The sequence below is a fragment of the Conger conger genome, chromosome 7 (assembly GCF_963514075.1).
Source record: "Conger conger chromosome 7, fConCon1.1, whole genome shotgun sequence".
Lineage (NCBI taxonomy): Eukaryota > Metazoa > Chordata > Actinopteri > Anguilliformes > Congridae > Conger > Conger conger.
The window spans coordinates 11,579,871-11,599,920 of record NC_083766.1 but is presented as its reverse complement, the minus strand read 5'-3'; the positions used below and the strand labels follow the sequence as shown (position 1 = coordinate 11,599,920).

General features: G+C 40.6%; 1 protein-coding gene across 1 annotated transcript; it reads right to left on the bottom strand.

Moving 5' to 3' along the window:
• Positions 1-6,179: 6,179 nt before the first annotated feature.
• LOC133132899 (endothelin receptor type B-like) lies at positions 6,180-18,690 on the bottom strand. The gene is made up of 8 exons (XM_061248701.1): positions 18,503-18,690; positions 12,752-13,236; positions 11,843-11,955; positions 11,159-11,363; positions 10,531-10,680; positions 8,522-8,655; positions 8,256-8,364; positions 6,180-7,968 (listed from the first exon to the last, which is right to left on the bottom strand). Exons 2-8 carry the CDS (start codon positions 13,163-13,165, stop codon positions 7,819-7,821), a joined length of 1,275 nt encoding a protein of 424 aa, XP_061104685.1. The 5' UTR covers positions 13,166-13,236; positions 18,503-18,690; the 3' UTR covers positions 6,180-7,818.
• Positions 18,691-20,050: the final 1,360 nt, after the last annotated feature.

Genomic DNA, 20,050 nt, shown 5'->3' with positions numbered 1-20,050 from the left:
GCCTATCCCAGCATACATTGGGCGAAAGGCAGGAATACACCCTGGACAGGTCACCAGTCCATCGCAGGGCACACACACCATTCACTGACACACTCATACCTACGGGCAATTTAGACTCTCCAATCAGCCTAACCTGCATGTCTTTAGACTGTGGGAGGAAACCGGAGTACCCAGAGGAAAACCCACGCAGACACGGGGAGAACATGCAAACTCAGCACAGAGAGGCCCCGGCCAATGTGTATTCGAACCCAGGACCTCCTTGCTGTGAGGCGGCAGTGCTACCCACTGCACCATCCGTGCCGCCAATTATTGAATTGTTTTGAATCAAATACTTCTATTCTTTACTGAGCTTGTTTTGTGTATTGGAACCGATAAAATACTCTCAAACCCTGCCTTCTGGTCTTCTTGATTGGCTCAATTGCACAATTATGTATTTGACCCAAGTCTGCCACTAATTGAGAGAGACTCACTCCACAAGTATATTTAAACTGGCATGTTGCAATGGAACTGTTTTCTTATGTTGGATTGATGTGGTGCTGCTGGGAAATGGTTTCCTGGTCATGGTCTTCCTGCTCAAAATCACATTCCGGTGCCAGTTCCCTGAAATAAAACAGACATTGTATGGACATTGATTGTGTGAGCCATGTTCCTGTCTTCTTTAAGTTGTAGGAGTGTGTCTGCCACAGTTAAGGACAGCTAAATCATTAAAATGAGTTCAAATATTGTTGGTGTTTAGGGGGAGTATTTTTGTCATCTACTGTCTACATACTGTATAAGTTTGATCTGCCCTGGTTTATAAATATTCTGAGAAACTCATGAGATTCAGCAAAAAACAAGAACAGACAGTTTTACTACAATTGCAGTGCTTAGTTGATTAGTTTGTCAGTAGCTTTGTTGATTTAGTGCTTTTGGAGTGAAGCTCTAAATACTGCAGACGTGGGCAGGCACGGTCTGATATTCTCAACCTTGCTGCATTGCCCCACAATATGTGCTTGGTTTATCACTTTGTGCTGCTGCGTTTAGATTTGGTTAAAGTAAAAATGTTCATACTTTACCAAGTTATTTTGCAAATATTATCTTTCTCCTAAAAACTTTGGGCTCCATGTAGATATATTGTGACATTATTTGACAAATTAATGCATTTTAATGTGGCTATAGGAACTAATTTGATTGGCAGGGGGTGGAATGTTGCTGAAAGCACTGTAGCAATGCAGATGTGCTGATGGAGGAACTGTTAGCTTGCTCAGTGTCTAGATGCAGTCAGATTCGCAAAGCTATACTTTGTGTTTATTTTAGTAGACTGAGTTGTTTGAAAGGATTCCAGACGCAATATAGACCTACATCCTCAGTGGCTCCATTGTGCTCGGGCGAGTGTCTCTAATTAGGCTTTTGGTCAGGTACGTCATGCTTAGCCTTACTCTGCCTGATGCTGGTCCCCTGAGACATTACTGCCACTGGAATGGCTGGTTAATGGATTTCATTGGTGGTGCGTTTACTCTTCAGCAGAGCTGTCAGTCTCTAGTCCTGGAGGCCCCTGTTGTCTGCAGCTTTTTGGCAGGTTTTCTGCATACGCAAGTGATTTATTGAGCCGAATGGCTACTGGGCCTCAATAAGGACTCGTTTTACTTGTTTTGTTGGTCCCCACAGTAAGATCCTCCTGCTATATAGAGTGGAGGCCAAATGTCAGAAAACATGTGTGGCCAGGGACCCTGTGCCCATGGACTTCAGCACAACTGACCAGCAGACCATGCAGCCATGCAAGGCACTGTGGGAAGGCACTGTGGGGTCACGTTGGCTCCTTGTGAGGCCTCATAGGGGTTGTAGGGCAGGCCATGCAGTAATTTACAGACTGTGTGTAGCATGTGGAGGTAGGTGTGGGCTGAGGAGGGAAAAAAAAGAAGAAAACACTTTTTTTCTTCAGGCTGGAGAGTGAGCTGCTATCTCTTCTCCAGGTAAACGGTGAACATGTACTCGACCTTCCACACAATCTACTAGAAAACAGGACTCATCTCACCAGGCATTCTTCCATTGCTCCAAGGTCCAGTTCAGATGTTTAGCATAAATAAGAAACAAGCCTGCTATTGAATAAAACATAGCATGTGAAATTGTGGAATGTGTTTGACTTGTTGATGGGGGTTGGGTATTTGACAAAAAATTAATGGACCTCAATGAATATATTAGTATTCAAGATGTTATTATTATGATTATTATTGTTTTGTAATTATTTTGTTCGCGCTTCCCCCCACCTATCACCCTCCCCCTATCTTTCACTCTCAACCTCACTCTCCTTGTGCTCTCCTCAGTCAGCAACAGGTCGAGAAGATTTCAAAAAGTACAATAATAAAATTAAAAAAATAGGGCTTCTGTAACTGTGTTTTAGTAATACTTAGAGTAATTCTGACTCTTGGAAAACAAACCCCGAAGGGTTACCTTCCAGCAGAGACCGTAATAATTTATGCCTATAGTCAAAAGGGTTCAAGAATAGTAACAATTTTATTTTGGTTATGTCATTTTCAAGTTTGTGTTAAGAAAATGTGTGATACTTGAGGTGTTAAATGTGTGAGGTTGACTGTAAGTAGTTATAGCCCGGTTTAACTGTAACTGGAAACAGTGACTCATTCACATACTCATTCACATACATTTGATTATCCTTCTTCTATTCGAGCTTCCAACATGTAGCACAAACTGTCTGGGATTGAGATGCAACTCACCGTCTCCTTTACCATTTACCATGCCACTTCCTTAATACTAGTTGCAGTGGGTTTCCCTGCAATCAGTTCTGTGTTGTTTCATGTGGCTTCAGTGTGAGGAAAGCCTTAGCTGTCACTTGTTCTGCTCAGACAGCACCCCTCCATAACCACCGGAGGCCATCTCTTCAGTCGCACTACATTCTCTCTGTTTGGCCCCAGGGATGTGCTTACATGGAGCCTGCTCACTTTCGCCTGCACTTGCCACCTGTCAGCACATATAGATACAATCCTCTGATCTGCTGTGGGAACATTATTTCTGACACCGCAGCTGAGGTCAGGAGCGCAATGACCTCCCCTTGTTATTTTCCCATGAGCAGATTTGGTCAGACATACACTCACAGAGCACTTCATTAGAAACACCTGTATTTTTACGTTTTAATGCGATTATCTAAACAGCCAATTGTGTGGCAGCAGTGCAATGCATAAAATCATGTAGATATGGGCCAGGTGCTTCAGTTAATGTTCACATTAACTATCAGCATGGGAAAGAAATTTGATCTAAGTCACTTTGACCGTGGAATGATTGTTGGTGCCAAACACAGTGGTCTCCTGGGATTATAATGCACAACAGTCTCTAGAGTTTGCAGAGAATGGTGCAAAAAACTAAAAACATCCAGTGACCAGCAGATCTGCGGGCAGAAATGCCTTGTTAATGAGAGAGGTCCGAGGAGAATGGCCAGACTAGTCAAAGTTGACAGGTAGGTGACAGTAACACAAATAACCACACATTACAACAGTGGTATGCAGAAGAGCATCTTTGAGCACACAACCGGTCAATCCTCTAAGTGGATAGGCTACAGCAGCAGAAGACTTAATAAGTCAACACATGAGTGTATAGAGGAGTGTAAGTAGGCCTGCAAACCCTGCTGAAACTGGTTCCTCCAACAGCAGGAACCCACCTGGTATGTCTCAGGCTCTGTCTTTAGCACTGCAATCCCCCCACCCCCCTCTGCTGCCACATCCCTTGATGTGCTACTGCTCAGAACTGACAGGGTGTTTCACAAAGTGACCAATGACAGAGTGTTTCAGACAAGTTACAGGGTCCAAAGGCAGTGACAGGGAGTTTCAGCAGAGTAGAAATGCGTAGACAGAGCAACAAATCGACATGTGATCGGTCCGCATGCCTGCTGTGCCAAAGAAGTCTGATTACATCTGACTGAAGCAAAGGCTTCTGGGAGGGATTTATAGAGGACCAAGATGTTTGTCAGAGATTATAGTAAGATCCAGCTGGGCTTTCTTGCAATTTTGCCTCCATCCTGGCCTTGACTATCAGTCTTAAATGCTGGTCAAGAGGCCACAAAACTTTGCAAGGTTGAACATGAATTATTATCCAACATGAATGTATCCAACATGATGAAGTCTAAGTCTGACTTGGAAATAAATACATTCCATGGCTCCTGACCTTGCCCCCAAGTTAAACTTAATTGGAACATCTGGATGAATGGGTCTCCAGTGAGTGTTTCTGAGTATTATGTGGCTTTCTTAGAATTAAGTATGATTTGCATTAGCATAACTTGTTCCTTGCCCAGAGTTGATGTTCTACAGCCCTTGATTTGAGACTGGTTAATGACTGGCTTTACTGATTTGACTTACTTTGCCTTGAATTATATTCTTGATAATCATTCGCTCATTAATATTTTTTCTTGGTTTGTTTCTTAACAAAATTCTCTAAATGCTTCATGTTCTATCCTCATTTGTCGTCTGGGGCTATGTTAACTTTAGCCTTCATCTGTAAGTGTGCATGGGTGGATAAATGTGAGCGTCTTCCATTGTCTTGACATTAACATCTGCGTGTACAGATGCAATGAGAATAATATATTTTTACGCTTTACTTTTACATTATTGTACTTGTAAAGCATTGCCTACTAAGTATGCACATCCGTTGCAGAAGTATTTTTTTCCAGAAACATGACATAGTTCCTAAGTTCTACTTCTAGCTCCTAGGAGGAACATTTGAGGGGTTGGAAAACGTGGTTGGAAAGTTGGCGGACTTCGATCGATTTCCGGGTCAGGAGCAAGGAAAGGAAATTTTTTTTGAAAAATATGTGTTTTCCCAATTTCCCCGTCTTTACTTCTTTTCCGTTCATCTTTTCCTAGTCTCTCCCAATGGGTGGAGCTTGGGGCAAGAAAAGAAATTGAAAAATGGAAAATAAGGGATAGGAAAGAGCCCCTGATTTCCCCCCGTGTCTTATGCCCTGATTGGCTGTAGGTCGTCGCTGCTCTCATTGCCGGTCACACTTGTGTGAACACTTTTCACACAACAAGATTTGGACTCCCCCACTTCCAGATATTTAGCCTGCCAGTTATCTCTCAGGCATCTGCGAAGCATCAGCATCTGTGACGCATCAGGTAGCCTGTAGCCTAACCTTAATCCTCCCTCCTGATCCCCCCCCCCCCACTTTCCGATATCCCTATCCCTCTTGTCTAAAAAAATAAAATTTAAATTGCACTTACGATGACTGTATGTTGTTTAGAGCAGCACTTCAGGTGTATTTTACTAGTTATGGATGTGATGCTTTAACTTGTGGAAGAACCTATGCACTTGTAAATCGCTTTGGATTAAAAGCGTCTGCCAAATGACTAAAATGTAAATGTAAGGGTACATGACTGACTAGCCATGATAAGATAATATCTGCTTTATAATATCTGCTCTTTGCACAATACTGTGCAACTTATAAAGGCCTATAGATATATATTTAAAAAAAAATACTTTATCATTTTTCATTCTTACTCGCGGAAGGAGGATAAGCAAAGTAAGAATTTATGGTGTAACCGTTGTGTTTTACTGTGCATATGACAATAAAATGAATCCTGAATCTTGAAGATCAGCACAGCTGTTGGGCCCTTGAGCAAGGCCCTTAACCCCACATTTCTCCAGGGGGGATTGTCCTGTAAGTTGCGTTAGATAAAAGCCTCAGCTAAGTAACTGTAATGTAATGTAATGAGTCTCTCAGGTCTTTGAACAGTTCAGAAACAGCAATCTAGTGCCGATTTGCAAGCACCGAGCAGGTGCCAATTTGCCTCTGATCTGGGGTTTTTGTTGGCGATCTCCAAACTGTCGGTGAGTGGAAAATCAGGGATAAAATTGCCTAAACTCAGCATAAAGGGCATGTACTCTGCTCACTGGAGAACAGCTCCGTCCCACATGATGTTGGTCAGACACTGGCTAAATTTAACCAGCCTTTAGCAGACTTCTGTGTGTGGGGTATTGTGCGTTGTTAATTGCATGCCTACGTCAAACCTGCAGGCTAGACAGGAGTGAAAGGTTCTTAATATTCCAGATTAGATCCAATTATAGAGTTACTGCTTCTACAAGAGTGCAGTTCAGTTCAGTTTACTCTCTGTAGGCCCTTGATTCCATTAATGTTCTTAACTGCAGAACTTAAATTTGCTCTATATCGGGCAAAAGAAAAACTAAAAACTAGAGGCTGAAATGTGAATTATTTTTATTTTTCCTGCATACTGGCTTACAACACCACACTGTATAAAAAGCAATGTCTCAAGTACATTTTAGGAGTAAAACTCATTATAAAATACACAAATTCTGGCTGTCTACATGTTGTTCTTCAGAATACATTTGGACAAAACCTCCATGACACAAATCAACAGTCTGACAGTTCCAGGAGAGTACAAATCAACAAAAAATACATTTTAATGTCTCCTCCCTCTATCATAACATAAAATATGTATTTAATAAAAGAAACTGGCATGCTCCCAAGTACACTGAAGTGTAATTCATGGTACAATAGGTCATTTCGGACTCCTAACAGTCAAGAGAGGAATTGCAGGAACAAACACCCTCAAACCACAACACTGTTTATACCTCCCCCTTCTTTGTGAATAAGCTGACATTGAAACGTCATTGGCTGTGGCAATTATTGTACATAATGAGCTTGAATTATTGTACAGCTGTACAATGTTTTGGTACAGAGTGTCGTTGTGTCATACTCTGTACGCTGTATAGAATTGTATAGAATTAAGGACTATGAACACAGGTAGAGGGAGAGTCAACATATCTTGTGACAATGTTTTAACACAAAAATCTTGTACCCTTTAAATTATAATTGTACAATTTTGGAAGTTTTGAAAGTTTATAGACTTCTTTTAGCTGACTATTAATACTTAGGCTGTGAATTTTGTGTAGAGCAAACAAGAAAATTCTGATATCTGAACTAAAAGTGTTTGAATGCTGATTATGATAATAAGGTGAGTTACTGCCTGATGTGGGTTTCTCGGTTTGTTTCATTATCAAGAATTTGAGTTTGAGTTTGAGATTTCTATATCTTTTATTTTCATTTGAGGTGTAATAATTATCTGATTAAGCTGAATAACAAAAATAGACTTATGGAGTTAAAGCTTTTTGCAGCAGAAATGGTAAATGTAATTGTAATTGGTGGAAAAAAAATAAAGCGTGTATTAATACAATGGGGAAGGTAAACACAGAGATGAATGAATCTGTAATACAGAGCCTTATATAAGGTGTTCCCTCCACATCCCTTCAGCTTGTTCTGTACAAAGAAATCTCCAGTCAGGCCAGTGCTTGACTGATGACATGATAGTGTTACAATTTCATCATGCTTATGTTTTCTTTCTCCAGGTATGTAAAAGCCAAGGTTCACTGGTGCTGATAACTGCTTATCGCACAAAGCCACATGATACAGCCTATTTGTTACAGTCTCATGAACAGGGTTGTCTTACTGGGTAAAATAATTCACATGAAGAGAATGATTTTAATTATAGAGTGACAAAATGGAGGACTTTCCTGGGGTAGTCGCATCTGCCTCAATAAGGTTACAATTTTAAGCGCAAGTTGTGTTACAACCCCCATTTGCCTGATGTCCACACTGAATGAGGTCCAGTCTGGTGGGGCTGTTGCCCGTTTAGAATGGTGCAGATCCTGTGCCGAGTTGTGTTTCCTCACAGCGAGAGCTTGCATTAGCCCTGAAAATGTCTGTGTTCACCAGCCTGTCCACATTGCTGATTGTGGGATTGCGGAAAGGCACGGCTGTGTTATGCGTGAGCTTAGCAATGTGTCTGCCAGCCCCTCCAGCACTCAGAAGTATCTGGCTTAGGAAGAGCTGTACTTCTGGCTGGAGTGTGAGCTTGTGTGGTCCAGGATGTTCTCATGGCAGTAGCCTTTCCAGCAGATCCCAGAAGTCCTCTCATCAGCATTAATGATGTTCCGCATAGGGCTTTGACACCAGCAGCACAAGCAGGACTAAGTGGGGGGAAAAAAGATAACACGCGTTATGATATGAGGTCATCACAACTAGGGGACATTAGGATCATTGCCATACTGTTATGTGCAATGGAATAATTTGCCGTTGTTTGTTTCACACATAGAAATGACTTTAGCTCCAGGATCATCACAGTACATTGCTGGATGATATTTTAAGGTTTCAAACTATTGGATGATTTGATAGGTCTGGGCAATTGGAATGTGTTGACTTTGTTGAAGTTTTTACGTATTTGACTTTTTCTAGACTATTAAAACCATATAGTTACCTGGAAACAATTCTTGAATTTCTTGCTAACAAAGTAGAGTGCCACAGGATTGATGCAGGAGTTGAGGGAGGCCAAGTTGATGCCAATGTAATCCATCACCAGTAGAAAACTAATGGAGTTTGGCAGGGACAGGTCAGGGAGACATGATAAACAGTTGGGTGAGAGATAACAGGTTACTGGCACACTGTAACGGTAGTCAGAGCAGGTCTTCTGGGATGCAGGTGCTAATAGATTCAGGGAGAATCCCAGAAAGGCTCTAGCCTCACCTGAGTAGTTCACATCGGTTGGGGTCATTCTGGTCATATATGGTCTTCTTCAGGATGCGACTGAGGTGAAGGGGCAGCCAGCATAGGGCAAAGATCACCACCAGGCAAAACACACTTTTGGCCACCTCTCTGCGCTGGTTAAAAGAAAGGACATGGTCTGGGGAATCAGATGTTAAAACAGAGACAAGCTTGAGATTTGTATATTTTCTCTGGTTAATTCCAGAGGATTCTCAGGGATCTATTTTCAAGCCGGTGCCTCACGTGTTGTAAGCTGAGGTTGGCGTCTTCATATTTTTGTTACTGACCCGACCCCTCTTGTAATTTTGGGACTCATTGTGTAGCGAGGTGGGAAGAGAGCCGCTGGTTGGGTGTCAGTTTGAGCAGTGCATTGCTCTTTTGGTGTAGCTTATTTTTTGTCTAGAGGGCAGGCTATGTTGTTCACTAGCCTAAAGATAAAGTTCAAACATGTGGGTCATGCAAACAAACGAGGAGAAAGTTGCATGCAAAGTGTGTGAACATCAACTGCCCGTTTTCCCCTCTGAAGGAAATCGCTCAGTTCATTGTTATTAAATAATTATTTAATCGTATGTTGTACTTTTTATTCTTTTGTATGAGCAACAGTTTTACCACTGTAAACGGGAACTTTATATCCCTGGTTTTATTTTGTTTAGTAAAACTTCAAGATACTGTTGTCAGTATAGTTATAGAACTGGTTTACTAAATTTTACTAAATAAATGTTTAGGCAATGTTGTTTCATTGAAATACTACAGAAGAAAACACATAGCCTACAAATTTAAGCAGATTTTCTTAGTTACAGTATGAGATACATGCTGTGCAACATACTTGGCTCTGAAAGGGAATGAAAAGATCCCTTGATTAACTATGCACGATTTCAGTTTCACCCACTGATAATGCATTCAGCATAATGCAGCCAATTTGCTATCTGTGCCGCCCACTTCTCGCAAAAATACTATCATTCAATAGCCATGCCTCATGCCCTCATGAGGTGCCCTCATGCCCAGCGCCATTGACTGTGCCCCATGCCATGAAAATCTGATTCTGGAAAATAGAGCCCTCTGTGTTTGCTTCATCATGAAGCTCTTCATTAATGAAAGACTTCAAACACTGAGCCAAACTTTGATCTTATCAAATGACTGGAATGTGACTTAGGCCATAACATTGTTTGGTGAACAGGCTTGGAATAAACTCCCCCTCTTGAATCCTGAGAGTCCTTTTGGATCTCTGTTGGCTTCCTGTCAAACTGCCAGTGATCCTTCATGGGAAATGCAGCTAAAATATTTGTCCTGATTAAACCATCTGTTTCTTAATTTGTTGAATTGAATGTCCTTATCTGAGAGGCGCCTGGTGTGTATTTGCAGCTGTAGGCTGCCAATGGGTCATGGTTAACCATCATTCTTTTTCTAAGATGAACTGTGCTTTTCTCTGTGACCTGGCTTTGGGAATTGAGAACTCCTTCCTTAATTTCACAAAGAAAACATCCAGCATCTAAATAGTAATAAAAAATGTTTTGACACCGCCTACATGTGTATTCAATACTATTTATCACATGTATGTTTTTCTGCCTATGCTGTCCCTTTGAGAGGATTACCAAGCAAAGTTAAACCACTTTGTAAACTTGATTACTTAATATTGTCTTAACTGATGGTGTACAGCTCCTTTCATTTCATATTCTCAGAAAGTTTAACAGCAAGGAGTGTGAAAGAATGTGTAGCCCCCACCTGGGCGATGCATGCACAAGAAGTCTGTCTTAACAAATGTTTTACTCTTGTAATGACACTTAAATTTGTTTTTTTTCTGTGAAGTGGAAAATATTAGCTTGTTTTAAGTTGTTTTGTTTTAATAAACTGTTTGTTGTCTTACCAAAAACATAATAGAAAAACAATTTAAAATGTAAATACAAGAAAAATTAATGGTTTTGCAATGGCTCAAAAAGTTCAAAACAGACGACTCAGCTTCACTGTGTGCATAGACCAGAGAGGAGGGATACCTGCTTCATGTGGTCATGGAGGGCAATGCGCATCCCTTTAGTGTGGCTCAGCATCCTACAGGACATCAGGCTGTAGAAGACACCCGTGCATGCCAGGGGCAGGCAGAAATAGAACCCGAACAGCCACCAGTCCTTCACGTCCTGATAAAACTGCAATGAGACAGATTTCACAAGATATCATCCTGTCTACCATGAACTAGTCGGTCTTAAACAAACATTTAACCACGAGGCACAACTGAGGAGAAACAGGACTTTCCAGAAATATTGGCACCTCAGTTAATATGAACTAAAAATGCTGGATAAAATTAACTTAATTTTTTATCAAATATTTTAAATGCACAGCAAAATGAGACTGGCATATAATGTTATTGTGGTGTATAATCTATTCTCACAAGATTGTGTAAGCTTGTTTACAGCTAAAAGTTTGCTATGTTGAATTGTGCACTGTGCAGAAATGAGAGATCTTCTACCTTGTGAGCATTTCTGACTTCTTTATCCAGACTCAGCTGTGACAGAGATTTTAAAGGCAGCCCTTATAAATCTTAATTGAGGTAATTTGTGCAGAGATGATTCACCCACACAACTCTTGAGGGATTATGTTACAGTCGAATTACAGTTCAGGCTGTACCTTCATAAAGGCAGTGCTCTGATGGGGGTGCAGCAGACAGATACGCAGCTTGCTCCCATGGTAGGGCATCTCCATCATGTCGAAAGCCAGGGCCTCGGGTACAGCCAGAGCCACAGCCAGAGCCCAGATCACGGTCACTTCTACAGACTTCCACAGGGAGATACCGATGCCTTTCACCCGGCTCCAGGATGTCACCGCACGATACCTGGAGTAGGGATGGACGGCAGCCCAGAGCAAATCAGCGGCATTGAGAATGCACTCCAGCCCCTATCTGGAATGTCCAGTAGTTTACAATCGCTCTTTAGCCCCATTCACTTTGGCCCATTTCAGAGAAATATCATTGCTACTCAACTCCAGGCCATGTGGGACACACGTCTGCAAGTACTTGCTCCACCCATGCACTACACCACCAGATTTCACTACTGAGCTGAGCTTACTTCCCGATAATGGCGGTTGCTGAGCTAAAAATACATGGGCATAAAATAGATGGGGTGGTTCCCCTGAAAATGAGAAATGGCAATGCGTTGCGTCATTGTAGTACACTGCTTGATCGTCACTGACACGCGCGCAGTAGTGCCTATCAAACAGTATCTCTAATTATTAAAATGGAAACATTACAATTATTGTGCCATTCACTAGTCTTGGGGAGTGGTGACCTTTTAATAAGTTGGTTTCTTTGCTTACCGGTCGATGCTGAGGGCACACAAGCTGAGCACTGTGATGCCCACAGAGGCCTTCTGGATGAAGGGCATCAGTTTGCAGATGTATACTCCAAACGGCCAGTCCTGTGCCAACAGCTGGATTCAACAGAATTTGGGGATCAGAGCAATGCTTGTGTTTTTTTATTAACGATCAGGAATCTATATTTACATATGTCTTTGCTGATATGCAAAGATTTGTATAATTGTTCAAACTAATGAAACATTCTGGGTTTTACTCAGATATCCAGCAGTTATCCAGCTAAGTCAGTAATCCTGTTTCGTGATATGGAAGCAGACAAACAAAGTTACTGCAGCTGACATAACAAGCATGTAGGCTATCACAGTCTGTACTACTCCCTTTCATAGGCCTACAGGTCAGCTGACTGCGCTGGCAGGCTAGGCCTGTCCTTTTGCTGGACTCTAAGATGGCAAAAAAATTGCATGTGGCTCTACAAAAAATCCTGCCTTTCGCCCAATGTATGCTGGAATAGGCTCCAGCCCCCCTGTTCAGGATAAGTGGGTTAGGATAATGAATGAATGAATGAATGAATGAATACATTTTTAAATCCTCATAAGCAATTTGTGTCCAGGCAAGTAGATGCAGTATTTGTTTTTGACCTGCAAGATTTGCCATCATTTTATTTCATTTTATGCCAAATTATCTATAAAATCAGGTCAGGATTTGGAAGTTAATCCTGTTAATTCCAACTATTTTGCTGTTTCAATTTTTTTTATTGCACATTAGAAATTATCTATCAATAACGGCCACACATACCATTGGTCATGCCTATAAAGTTAGCAATTTATTTTGTAATCTGTTAGTTATTCAAGCATATTACACCGACACTGGGTGTCCCAGCTGCAGCCAACCCTGCACTGGATATGGGCTCACCTTGTAGACGTTGATGGGGATGGCAATAAGGATGTACAGCAGGTCCCCTAGAGCCAGGCTGGCTATCAGCACGTTGGGACTGTTCCTCATGCACTTGTTCTTATAGATGATGCGCAGCAGGGTAGAGTTACCAATGATGCCCACCACGAAGATCAAGCAGGACACCACCGTGTTGATGTACTTGAAGGCCTGCATGATCTCTGTAGGCTTGCTGCACATTGGTAGGAAGGGAGCCGGTGGAGGCACAGATCTGGCTGGAGGGGTCTGGGGAGAAGATCGGTTTGCTGCTGGGATTACCCACTCAGCCCCCTGGCTGGCTTGTACCTGGCTGGGGCTTGGTTCTGTGGTACCCCACCCAAAGCGTGTGGCCCCTGAACCGGTCCAGAGGAATACCAGCAACACCACAGCCTTCATCCTCCAACTGGGTGTGAAGAGAGATGTGGAGAGAATGGCTGCTGGCAGTTTTGACACTCCTTTGTATTCACCTGTGAACAGACACACAGGTTGTGTACTGGTTAGTGTCTCCACATTGATACTGTCTGAAAAAGAGACATATTTGAGCCATTCCCTCATGATGTAGTTGGTTATGAGAGCAAATTATTCAGTGTATAATTCCAGCTTGACCACTTCTCTGAATGTGCATTTACATAATACACTAATTTTACAATTTCGCAAATCATTGTATAAATGCTAAGTATATAGTATCTCGCATTTTTACAACTTCACAATTTATTTGCTTAATAGTTGCATAAAACTGGCAACTGACAATCTAAGACCTTATTTCAGGTTAATGGAAAAATATCTATAATACATGCTACTGTGATTGTCGAGCATCAGGAAGCTGTACCATGTGACTTTGTCCATTAAGCTGTTTAAGATCAAAACTTAAATAAAGCCCTTGAGCACTGTAACATATTTCAGTTAAAATCAGCCAGCTCTTAAGGCCACATGTTTTGCAGCTCTAAATTAAACCATAAAAACTTCTCCCATATTGCTTCTCTCCTTTAATATTCGCTTTAAAAGGCCCTCACTGTCTACCGGGCATAATACAGACGCAGATTGTTTAATTTTATTATCAGGATTTATGGAACTATAACAGAACAGCAACATTCACTGTTCCTCCTTCGGCATTAGACGTGCAATTGCCTTTCAGTCTTTCTGTATTGATGCACTAGTTTGAAGACCTTGATGAACCGCTTTACCCCATTACCCAAGCACACACTGGCCTGCCCTGGGGTAGAAAGCATGTCAGTGGATCACTGTCCTGATGGGAGTCATGAGATGAACATTGTTCTCCCTGGAGCCTTGGGGGAGCAGAGGGGGGCCACGGGCGGGTGGGGTGATCGGTGGTCACAAGTTTACTTGTGTATAAATAGGATAAATGACCAGTGCTGGCACATCTGCAGCCTGCCATGTCTGCAAGCCATCCCAGACTCTGCACATTCACCATCATTTTTAATGGGCAAGAGTTGCTTAGCTGAAAGATCCCAGTGATTCAATACAATGAGGCGAAACACTGGGCCTGGACAAGGAGGTCATGACAGTCCCTTCCATCCCTTAGACCAGGGGTGCATAGCAAGGGCCGACCCACTTCAGGATTTTGTGCCTAACTCAGTTAACTTACTGTGCTCAAGTACAGGAGTGAACCAGCATCATTTCTAGAGCTGTCAGAAAAATGTATTATGGTAATTATGGTAAACCAACCTGTGGACCAGCCCTCCAGGACCGGAGTTCTGCACCCCTGCCTTAGACTGGTGTGCCTGTGATATTACTCCACTCATTTACCGGCACTTGTGAAAACCAAACAGGAGTCCCAACAGGCATTCCACACATCATTCCACATTCCACATTGTCAAAAAATCATTTTCTCAGACATCGCTTGGGAGCCCGCCCCCCCCCCCCCCCCTTTCATCAACAATCTACCCCACACACACCCCTCTCAACACAAGTCTGCCCCACATACCCTCTGCTGCTTCTTCTGTCAGATTTCACTTGAAGTGATGAAGAATCAGTGCCTGATCAATTAATCAATTAATCAATTAATCAATCAATTAATCATTTGGGAAAAGATTTTAAGATTACTTTTAAGTTTAAATCCAAGAACATTTTATAAATGAGGCCCTGAGTGTATGTTTTTTATCACAATGATATGAGTTGGTATTTTTATCATCAAAACTATGTCACCATAGTTTTTAGGCAAGGAATAACTAGCTGGAGTGTATTTAGCCTGGATTACACACAGTTTTGACAAAGTCATGCATTCATGAAATGGGTGGATTCTGACTCAAATGAACCCTTTCTCACAGGGAACAGAGGTTGAAGGCAGTCTCTGACGATACCAGTCAGTGAAAGAGGCTATGACCTTTGTTAAAAGTTGACAGAATCTTAGAGCAGGCAGGACAGAGATGGTCAGTGTTCTAGGGAAAATGGGAAAAGACTCACAGTAAGCCTGAATGCATACAATACATATGAACCATTTCTTAGATCATTTTAAGATGTTATTGAATTAAAGGGATAACATGCACACGTAATATGAAATGTAATATACCGTGAGGGAGTAAACGGTGAAGGGAAATTTGCAGTTTTTTTTTTCACAATCATCTTTTAATTTGTGGTATATCATTTGTGGTACTTATTGTTTTACCATTTTACAGAAACAGCTATTTTTGTGTAGAGTTCCCCAATTTACAGATGCAAATGTAAGTTAATGGATGACGTGTTAACTGTTGCTCAGGAGTTCCCTTTTGCATACATCGTTCACACATAAAGGCAGTGAGTGTCTAGTCCTGGTTTAACCCTTTGTTTTAATCTGTGGAGATTGCATTTAGTCAGAAGGCATACAACATCATGAATACCAGAGGGCTATCCATGGCAGAAAAACAACTAATCCATAAGACTAAAGAAAGAAACCATTGGTGGACTCAGAAATAAACCTTTATCAAAATGAAAAAGCCACCAGTGTGGAGAAATTGCTTGGGCATGTATGGCTGCTTCTGGAACAGGCGCATTCATCTTTATTGATGATGCAATGGAGGATGGCAGTAGTAGGATGAATTCAGAAGCGTAGGGAAAGATTTTGTCTGGCTATGTAAAAATAAATTCCTCCAGCCTCATCGGATTGCTCTTTGCTTGCAAAGACAATAACCCCACACACACTGCCTATGCAACCAAAGCATTTACCAATGGAAAAAGTGGGCTGGCCAAGTCAGTCATCTGATTTAACTCCAATCGAGCATGCATTTCACTTGCTGAAGAGGAGACAGAAAACCTTCAACACAAAGATCTGATAGCGACTGCAGTGAAGGCTTGGAAAGGCATTTACAAAGAAGATACCAAACAACTGGTGATATCAGTAAATGGTTGGCATTTATATAGCGCCTTTATCCAAAGTGCTGTACAATGAATGCTTCTTAATCACCCATTCATACACACACTCACACACCAACGGCAATTGGCTGAGCCATGTCACCCCTGTGGGTATTTACAATCAAGTGTTGATTTTTATTCAACAAACAAAATAAATCAGTTTGCTTCAGGAATTTTTTAAAATGATATATGATCATGACTGCATGGCTGCTTACTGCAAGGTTGCATAGTTGCTTGTTCTAGCCAGCTAGTTCATGGCTACCTAGCTAAAAACTTTAAAATATATAATTTCACATTCAGATTGATCGTCCTATTTTACTGTTTGTAGTTTCTGATAAAAATGTTAAGCTTTCAAAAGTAGTCTGTGGCCACTAAAGTTGTAGTCTAATGTCCTTTAGGTTTACCTTTTTATTTAAAAATGTTTGTGTCCTTGAAAGACACTGGTACCATGTCAATAAAAAAACTTTTTCCATTCTGCAAGAGGTGTACTGTGTCTAGATAGTAGCTAAGTGGTCAAATCTAATTTGGTCATGGTCTTGTCATTTCTCAAAGAGACCCAGTCACTCCAGTGCTGTAGAATGGATGCACGTGAGCAGTGTTTACATTCCCCAGAGGAACTGCAGGCTTTAACAGACTACTGGACCAACGTAAGGCTTTTTTGTGGAAGTTGTTGTTTTGAAGTGCAAGCTAGGGCCCAGTTTTTAAAGGTGTTAATCTAGATATCTGCTGTTGCCTGTTTTGTAATTATGTATTACTCCATTTGGGATCATATCAATTGGCATGATACTAATCTAGTTTTCAAAAGACAAAAAAAGACAGAAAAAAGTAATGAAGACAAATAAATAATGCACTTTAGCAATAAATGCATGTACCTTTTTGATGGAGAAAGTTAGTGAAAGAACTAGCCTAAAAACTAAATTAATTCCAAAACTGCATTGCAGACTGGTTATAAACAAGTCACATAAAAAATGTATGGATTGGATGGCAGAACTGTAAAAGATCAGTCAGCCAATTATACAATTTGGGACTCATTTACTTGCACATTAGTGATAATCAGAATTATTGTTTGTACAGTGTATCATATATTTCATTGCTTTTATGAGTATGTTCACTGTTAGCTATATATTGTCTAAAGATTTGTATCCCCATCAATCAAATAATCACCCAAAACTATAAATGAGATTCATTTCAGATATTTCTGCATTTAGTATAATAATTGAGCAACTGGATTAAATTAATGAATGAATTGCAGTATTGGATTTTTACTTGTAATCAATATTGTTGTATCACTACATGAATAAATGTATAACAAGAACATCCAAGTGATTACACTAAGATTTTGCAGAAATGTGAAATATGACCAATAATATTGTGCAGGAGCATGACACTTACAGTAATAAAAGGTTTAAAGGTTTGGGATAGTAAGCAGCAGGTTCAGTTCCGTAGTGGGGCATTGCTGTTGCTCCATTATTAAATGTATTTGTAAAATTAAGGACCTTAGCCTGCACAAAAAAAGTAAGGATTTGAAATATCTACAAAATATTTATACAAAAAATATTCAACAAAAAGTAATTTTCTTTATCCAGTTTCATGACTGACAGGAATGATTCTTAAGTGGTTCTTTATTATTTCTGTCCTCTAATTTGTCTATTTTAAATTTTATCGTAGGCCTATTTATTTATATTGTATTATTTTGCTCGTTTCAGCTATACATAAATAATCATAGCCCTCACTCTGCGTTATGAAAATGGGAAGTAGTACTATATAGCAAAATAAAAATACATTTTTTAAATCACGTATTCCTTTAAATTATTGCTATGGCATGCTCTGGTTGTATAATATTACAGTTATGGTGACCGCGCAACACAAAAAAACTACTGTAGCCTAATTGGTTTGGTTGATGTTTCATTTATTTTTTGTTTAAAACTTTATTTTTTGAAACTAGCAAAGCTTTATTTTGAAAAGCCAACAGAATGCCTATGTACGTAGACTTATCTGACCTATGTTCAAATTGGTATGTTACTCGACACGAGTGCAATGCCTTATTCGCGGGTGCAAAAAAAACTTGCAATAAACAACATGTCTCGGTAAAAACATCTTCACCTTAAGTGTCACCCACATGCATATCGGTGTAAGGTGCTAGTGCATGTGGTTATTTCCACATATTACGATTTCTTCGAGGATACATGCCTGACTTTGAACAATTTAAAACCATTAAATAATTATTATATTTTATAAGCGCAGCAGCCAGTTTCACTCACAGCATTCAGAGCGTAGGCTAATGTAGCTATAGGTGAGAAAATATTGAAAGGTATTGCTACCCTTTGACGTCATATGTATCATTGTTATTGATAGGATAGCATAACATGATCACGAAGAACATACCTTTGGAGCCGCTAGATTTGTATCAATTTCAGAACAATATAGCAGCAGTTATATCTTCCGTGGCCGGAGTAAACGTTTATTCCATTTCAATGGAAGTTCCGTTCGAAATCAATATAGTCTACCCCAGTTGCACCGACTGAAATGAAACTGCTCTCATGATCTCTTGGCTCTCATGATTCCTTCTTCAACGTATCTTCGGCTGTTCTGATGAGCAAGTGGACAATGCCAAGCTTTATAGTTTTGTTGCTCAAGATTCTTTCTGTAAGAACCAATGAGAACCACAGATGCGTAAGGAGGTTGAAGGCACGCATCCAGAAAAACTATTGCAGTTTTCAGTTTATTGTCCGATTAAGAAGAATGTGTTATTTTGCACAACCTCAAACACCCGTTACCACACGCAAAAAAACATAAACTGTCCATGAACTGATATTGCAACTCTTTCAATTAAGTAGCATTTGCAGAACTCACTGTTTTTATGCAATCTTGAACTTTCACTTAATAAAAACCTTCTGTTAAAGCTATAACAAAAATTGTACTTTTCTTGCAAAACAAATTAAATTATTTTATTTTGGTGGCTACATTTCTATAAGCCTGCATTCAACATGCAATGAGAGATTCAATTTAAATTCTGCTCACCAGCACCAGTCAAATAGTGAAACTATTGTAGGCCTACACGACTATGATCTTTGTGAAATTTCCAAAAAATGATTTGGAACATTTACAGTTTTCACTTGAGTCTTTGCTGTTTCAAAGTTACAAATTCAATGCAAAAGCTATTTCAGTAAAAACAGTCATATACAGAAAAGTAGCACTGTTGCCTTCCAAGAAGGAGGTTCTGGGTTCAAATCCCTGCCGGCCAGATCCTCTCTGTAGAGAGTTGGCACACTCTCCCCGTCTCTTATCGTATTATGGCTGTGCTGTGAAAGTGTTCTTTGTGATTTTTCATAGTCTTGGAGGAGCTGTGATTTGGTTGCAGGATTAATTTTATTCCTATTTAAAAAAACTCAAATAAAGTCTCTTTCTTCAGTAAAGTGAGGTGAAAGATATTACTTGCCGACACAGTGCATTATGTGCAACTGGTGCACTGGTGTCAGGTGCAAGAAAAACACTACATATACCATCTGATGTTTCAGTAATCGGACAAGTAATTGTTTGGAGCCTACACTATTGTATTTGCATAGTGTGAATACTAACTGTCACTGCTGACCATTCACAGCATCACCAATCCTCCCAGTCGCCCAACTCCCAATTCACTCCCATTCATTTTCCATGAAACATAGCCTATCAATCTTAATTCTACCACACCCAGGCTAAAAAAACAGTGGCCGGTTGCACAAAGCATCTTAAATTGGGATTTTCCTTCCTTAAGGTTTCCATCCATCCATCCATTATCTGAACCCGCTTATCCTGATCAGGGTCGCAGGGGGCTGGAGCCTATCCCAGCATACATTGGGCGAAAGGCAGGAATACACCCTGGACAGGTCGCCAGTCCATCGCAGGGCACACACACCATTCACTCACACACTCATACCTACGGGCAATTTAGAC

Coding starts and splice junctions, on each gene's coding strand:
- LOC133132899 (XM_061248701.1), bottom strand. CDS start 13,165: ATGAAGGCTGTGGTGTTGCTGGTATTCCTCTGGACCGGTTCAGGGGCC. Junction 11,364..11,842: donor TGTGCCCTCAGCATCGACCG/GTAAGCAAAGAA, acceptor TCCCTACTCCAG/GTATCGTGCGGTGACATCCT. Junction 8,365..8,521: donor AACCGATGTGAACTACTCAG/GTGAGGCTAGAG, acceptor AAACTCCATTAG/TTTTCTACTGGTGATGGATT.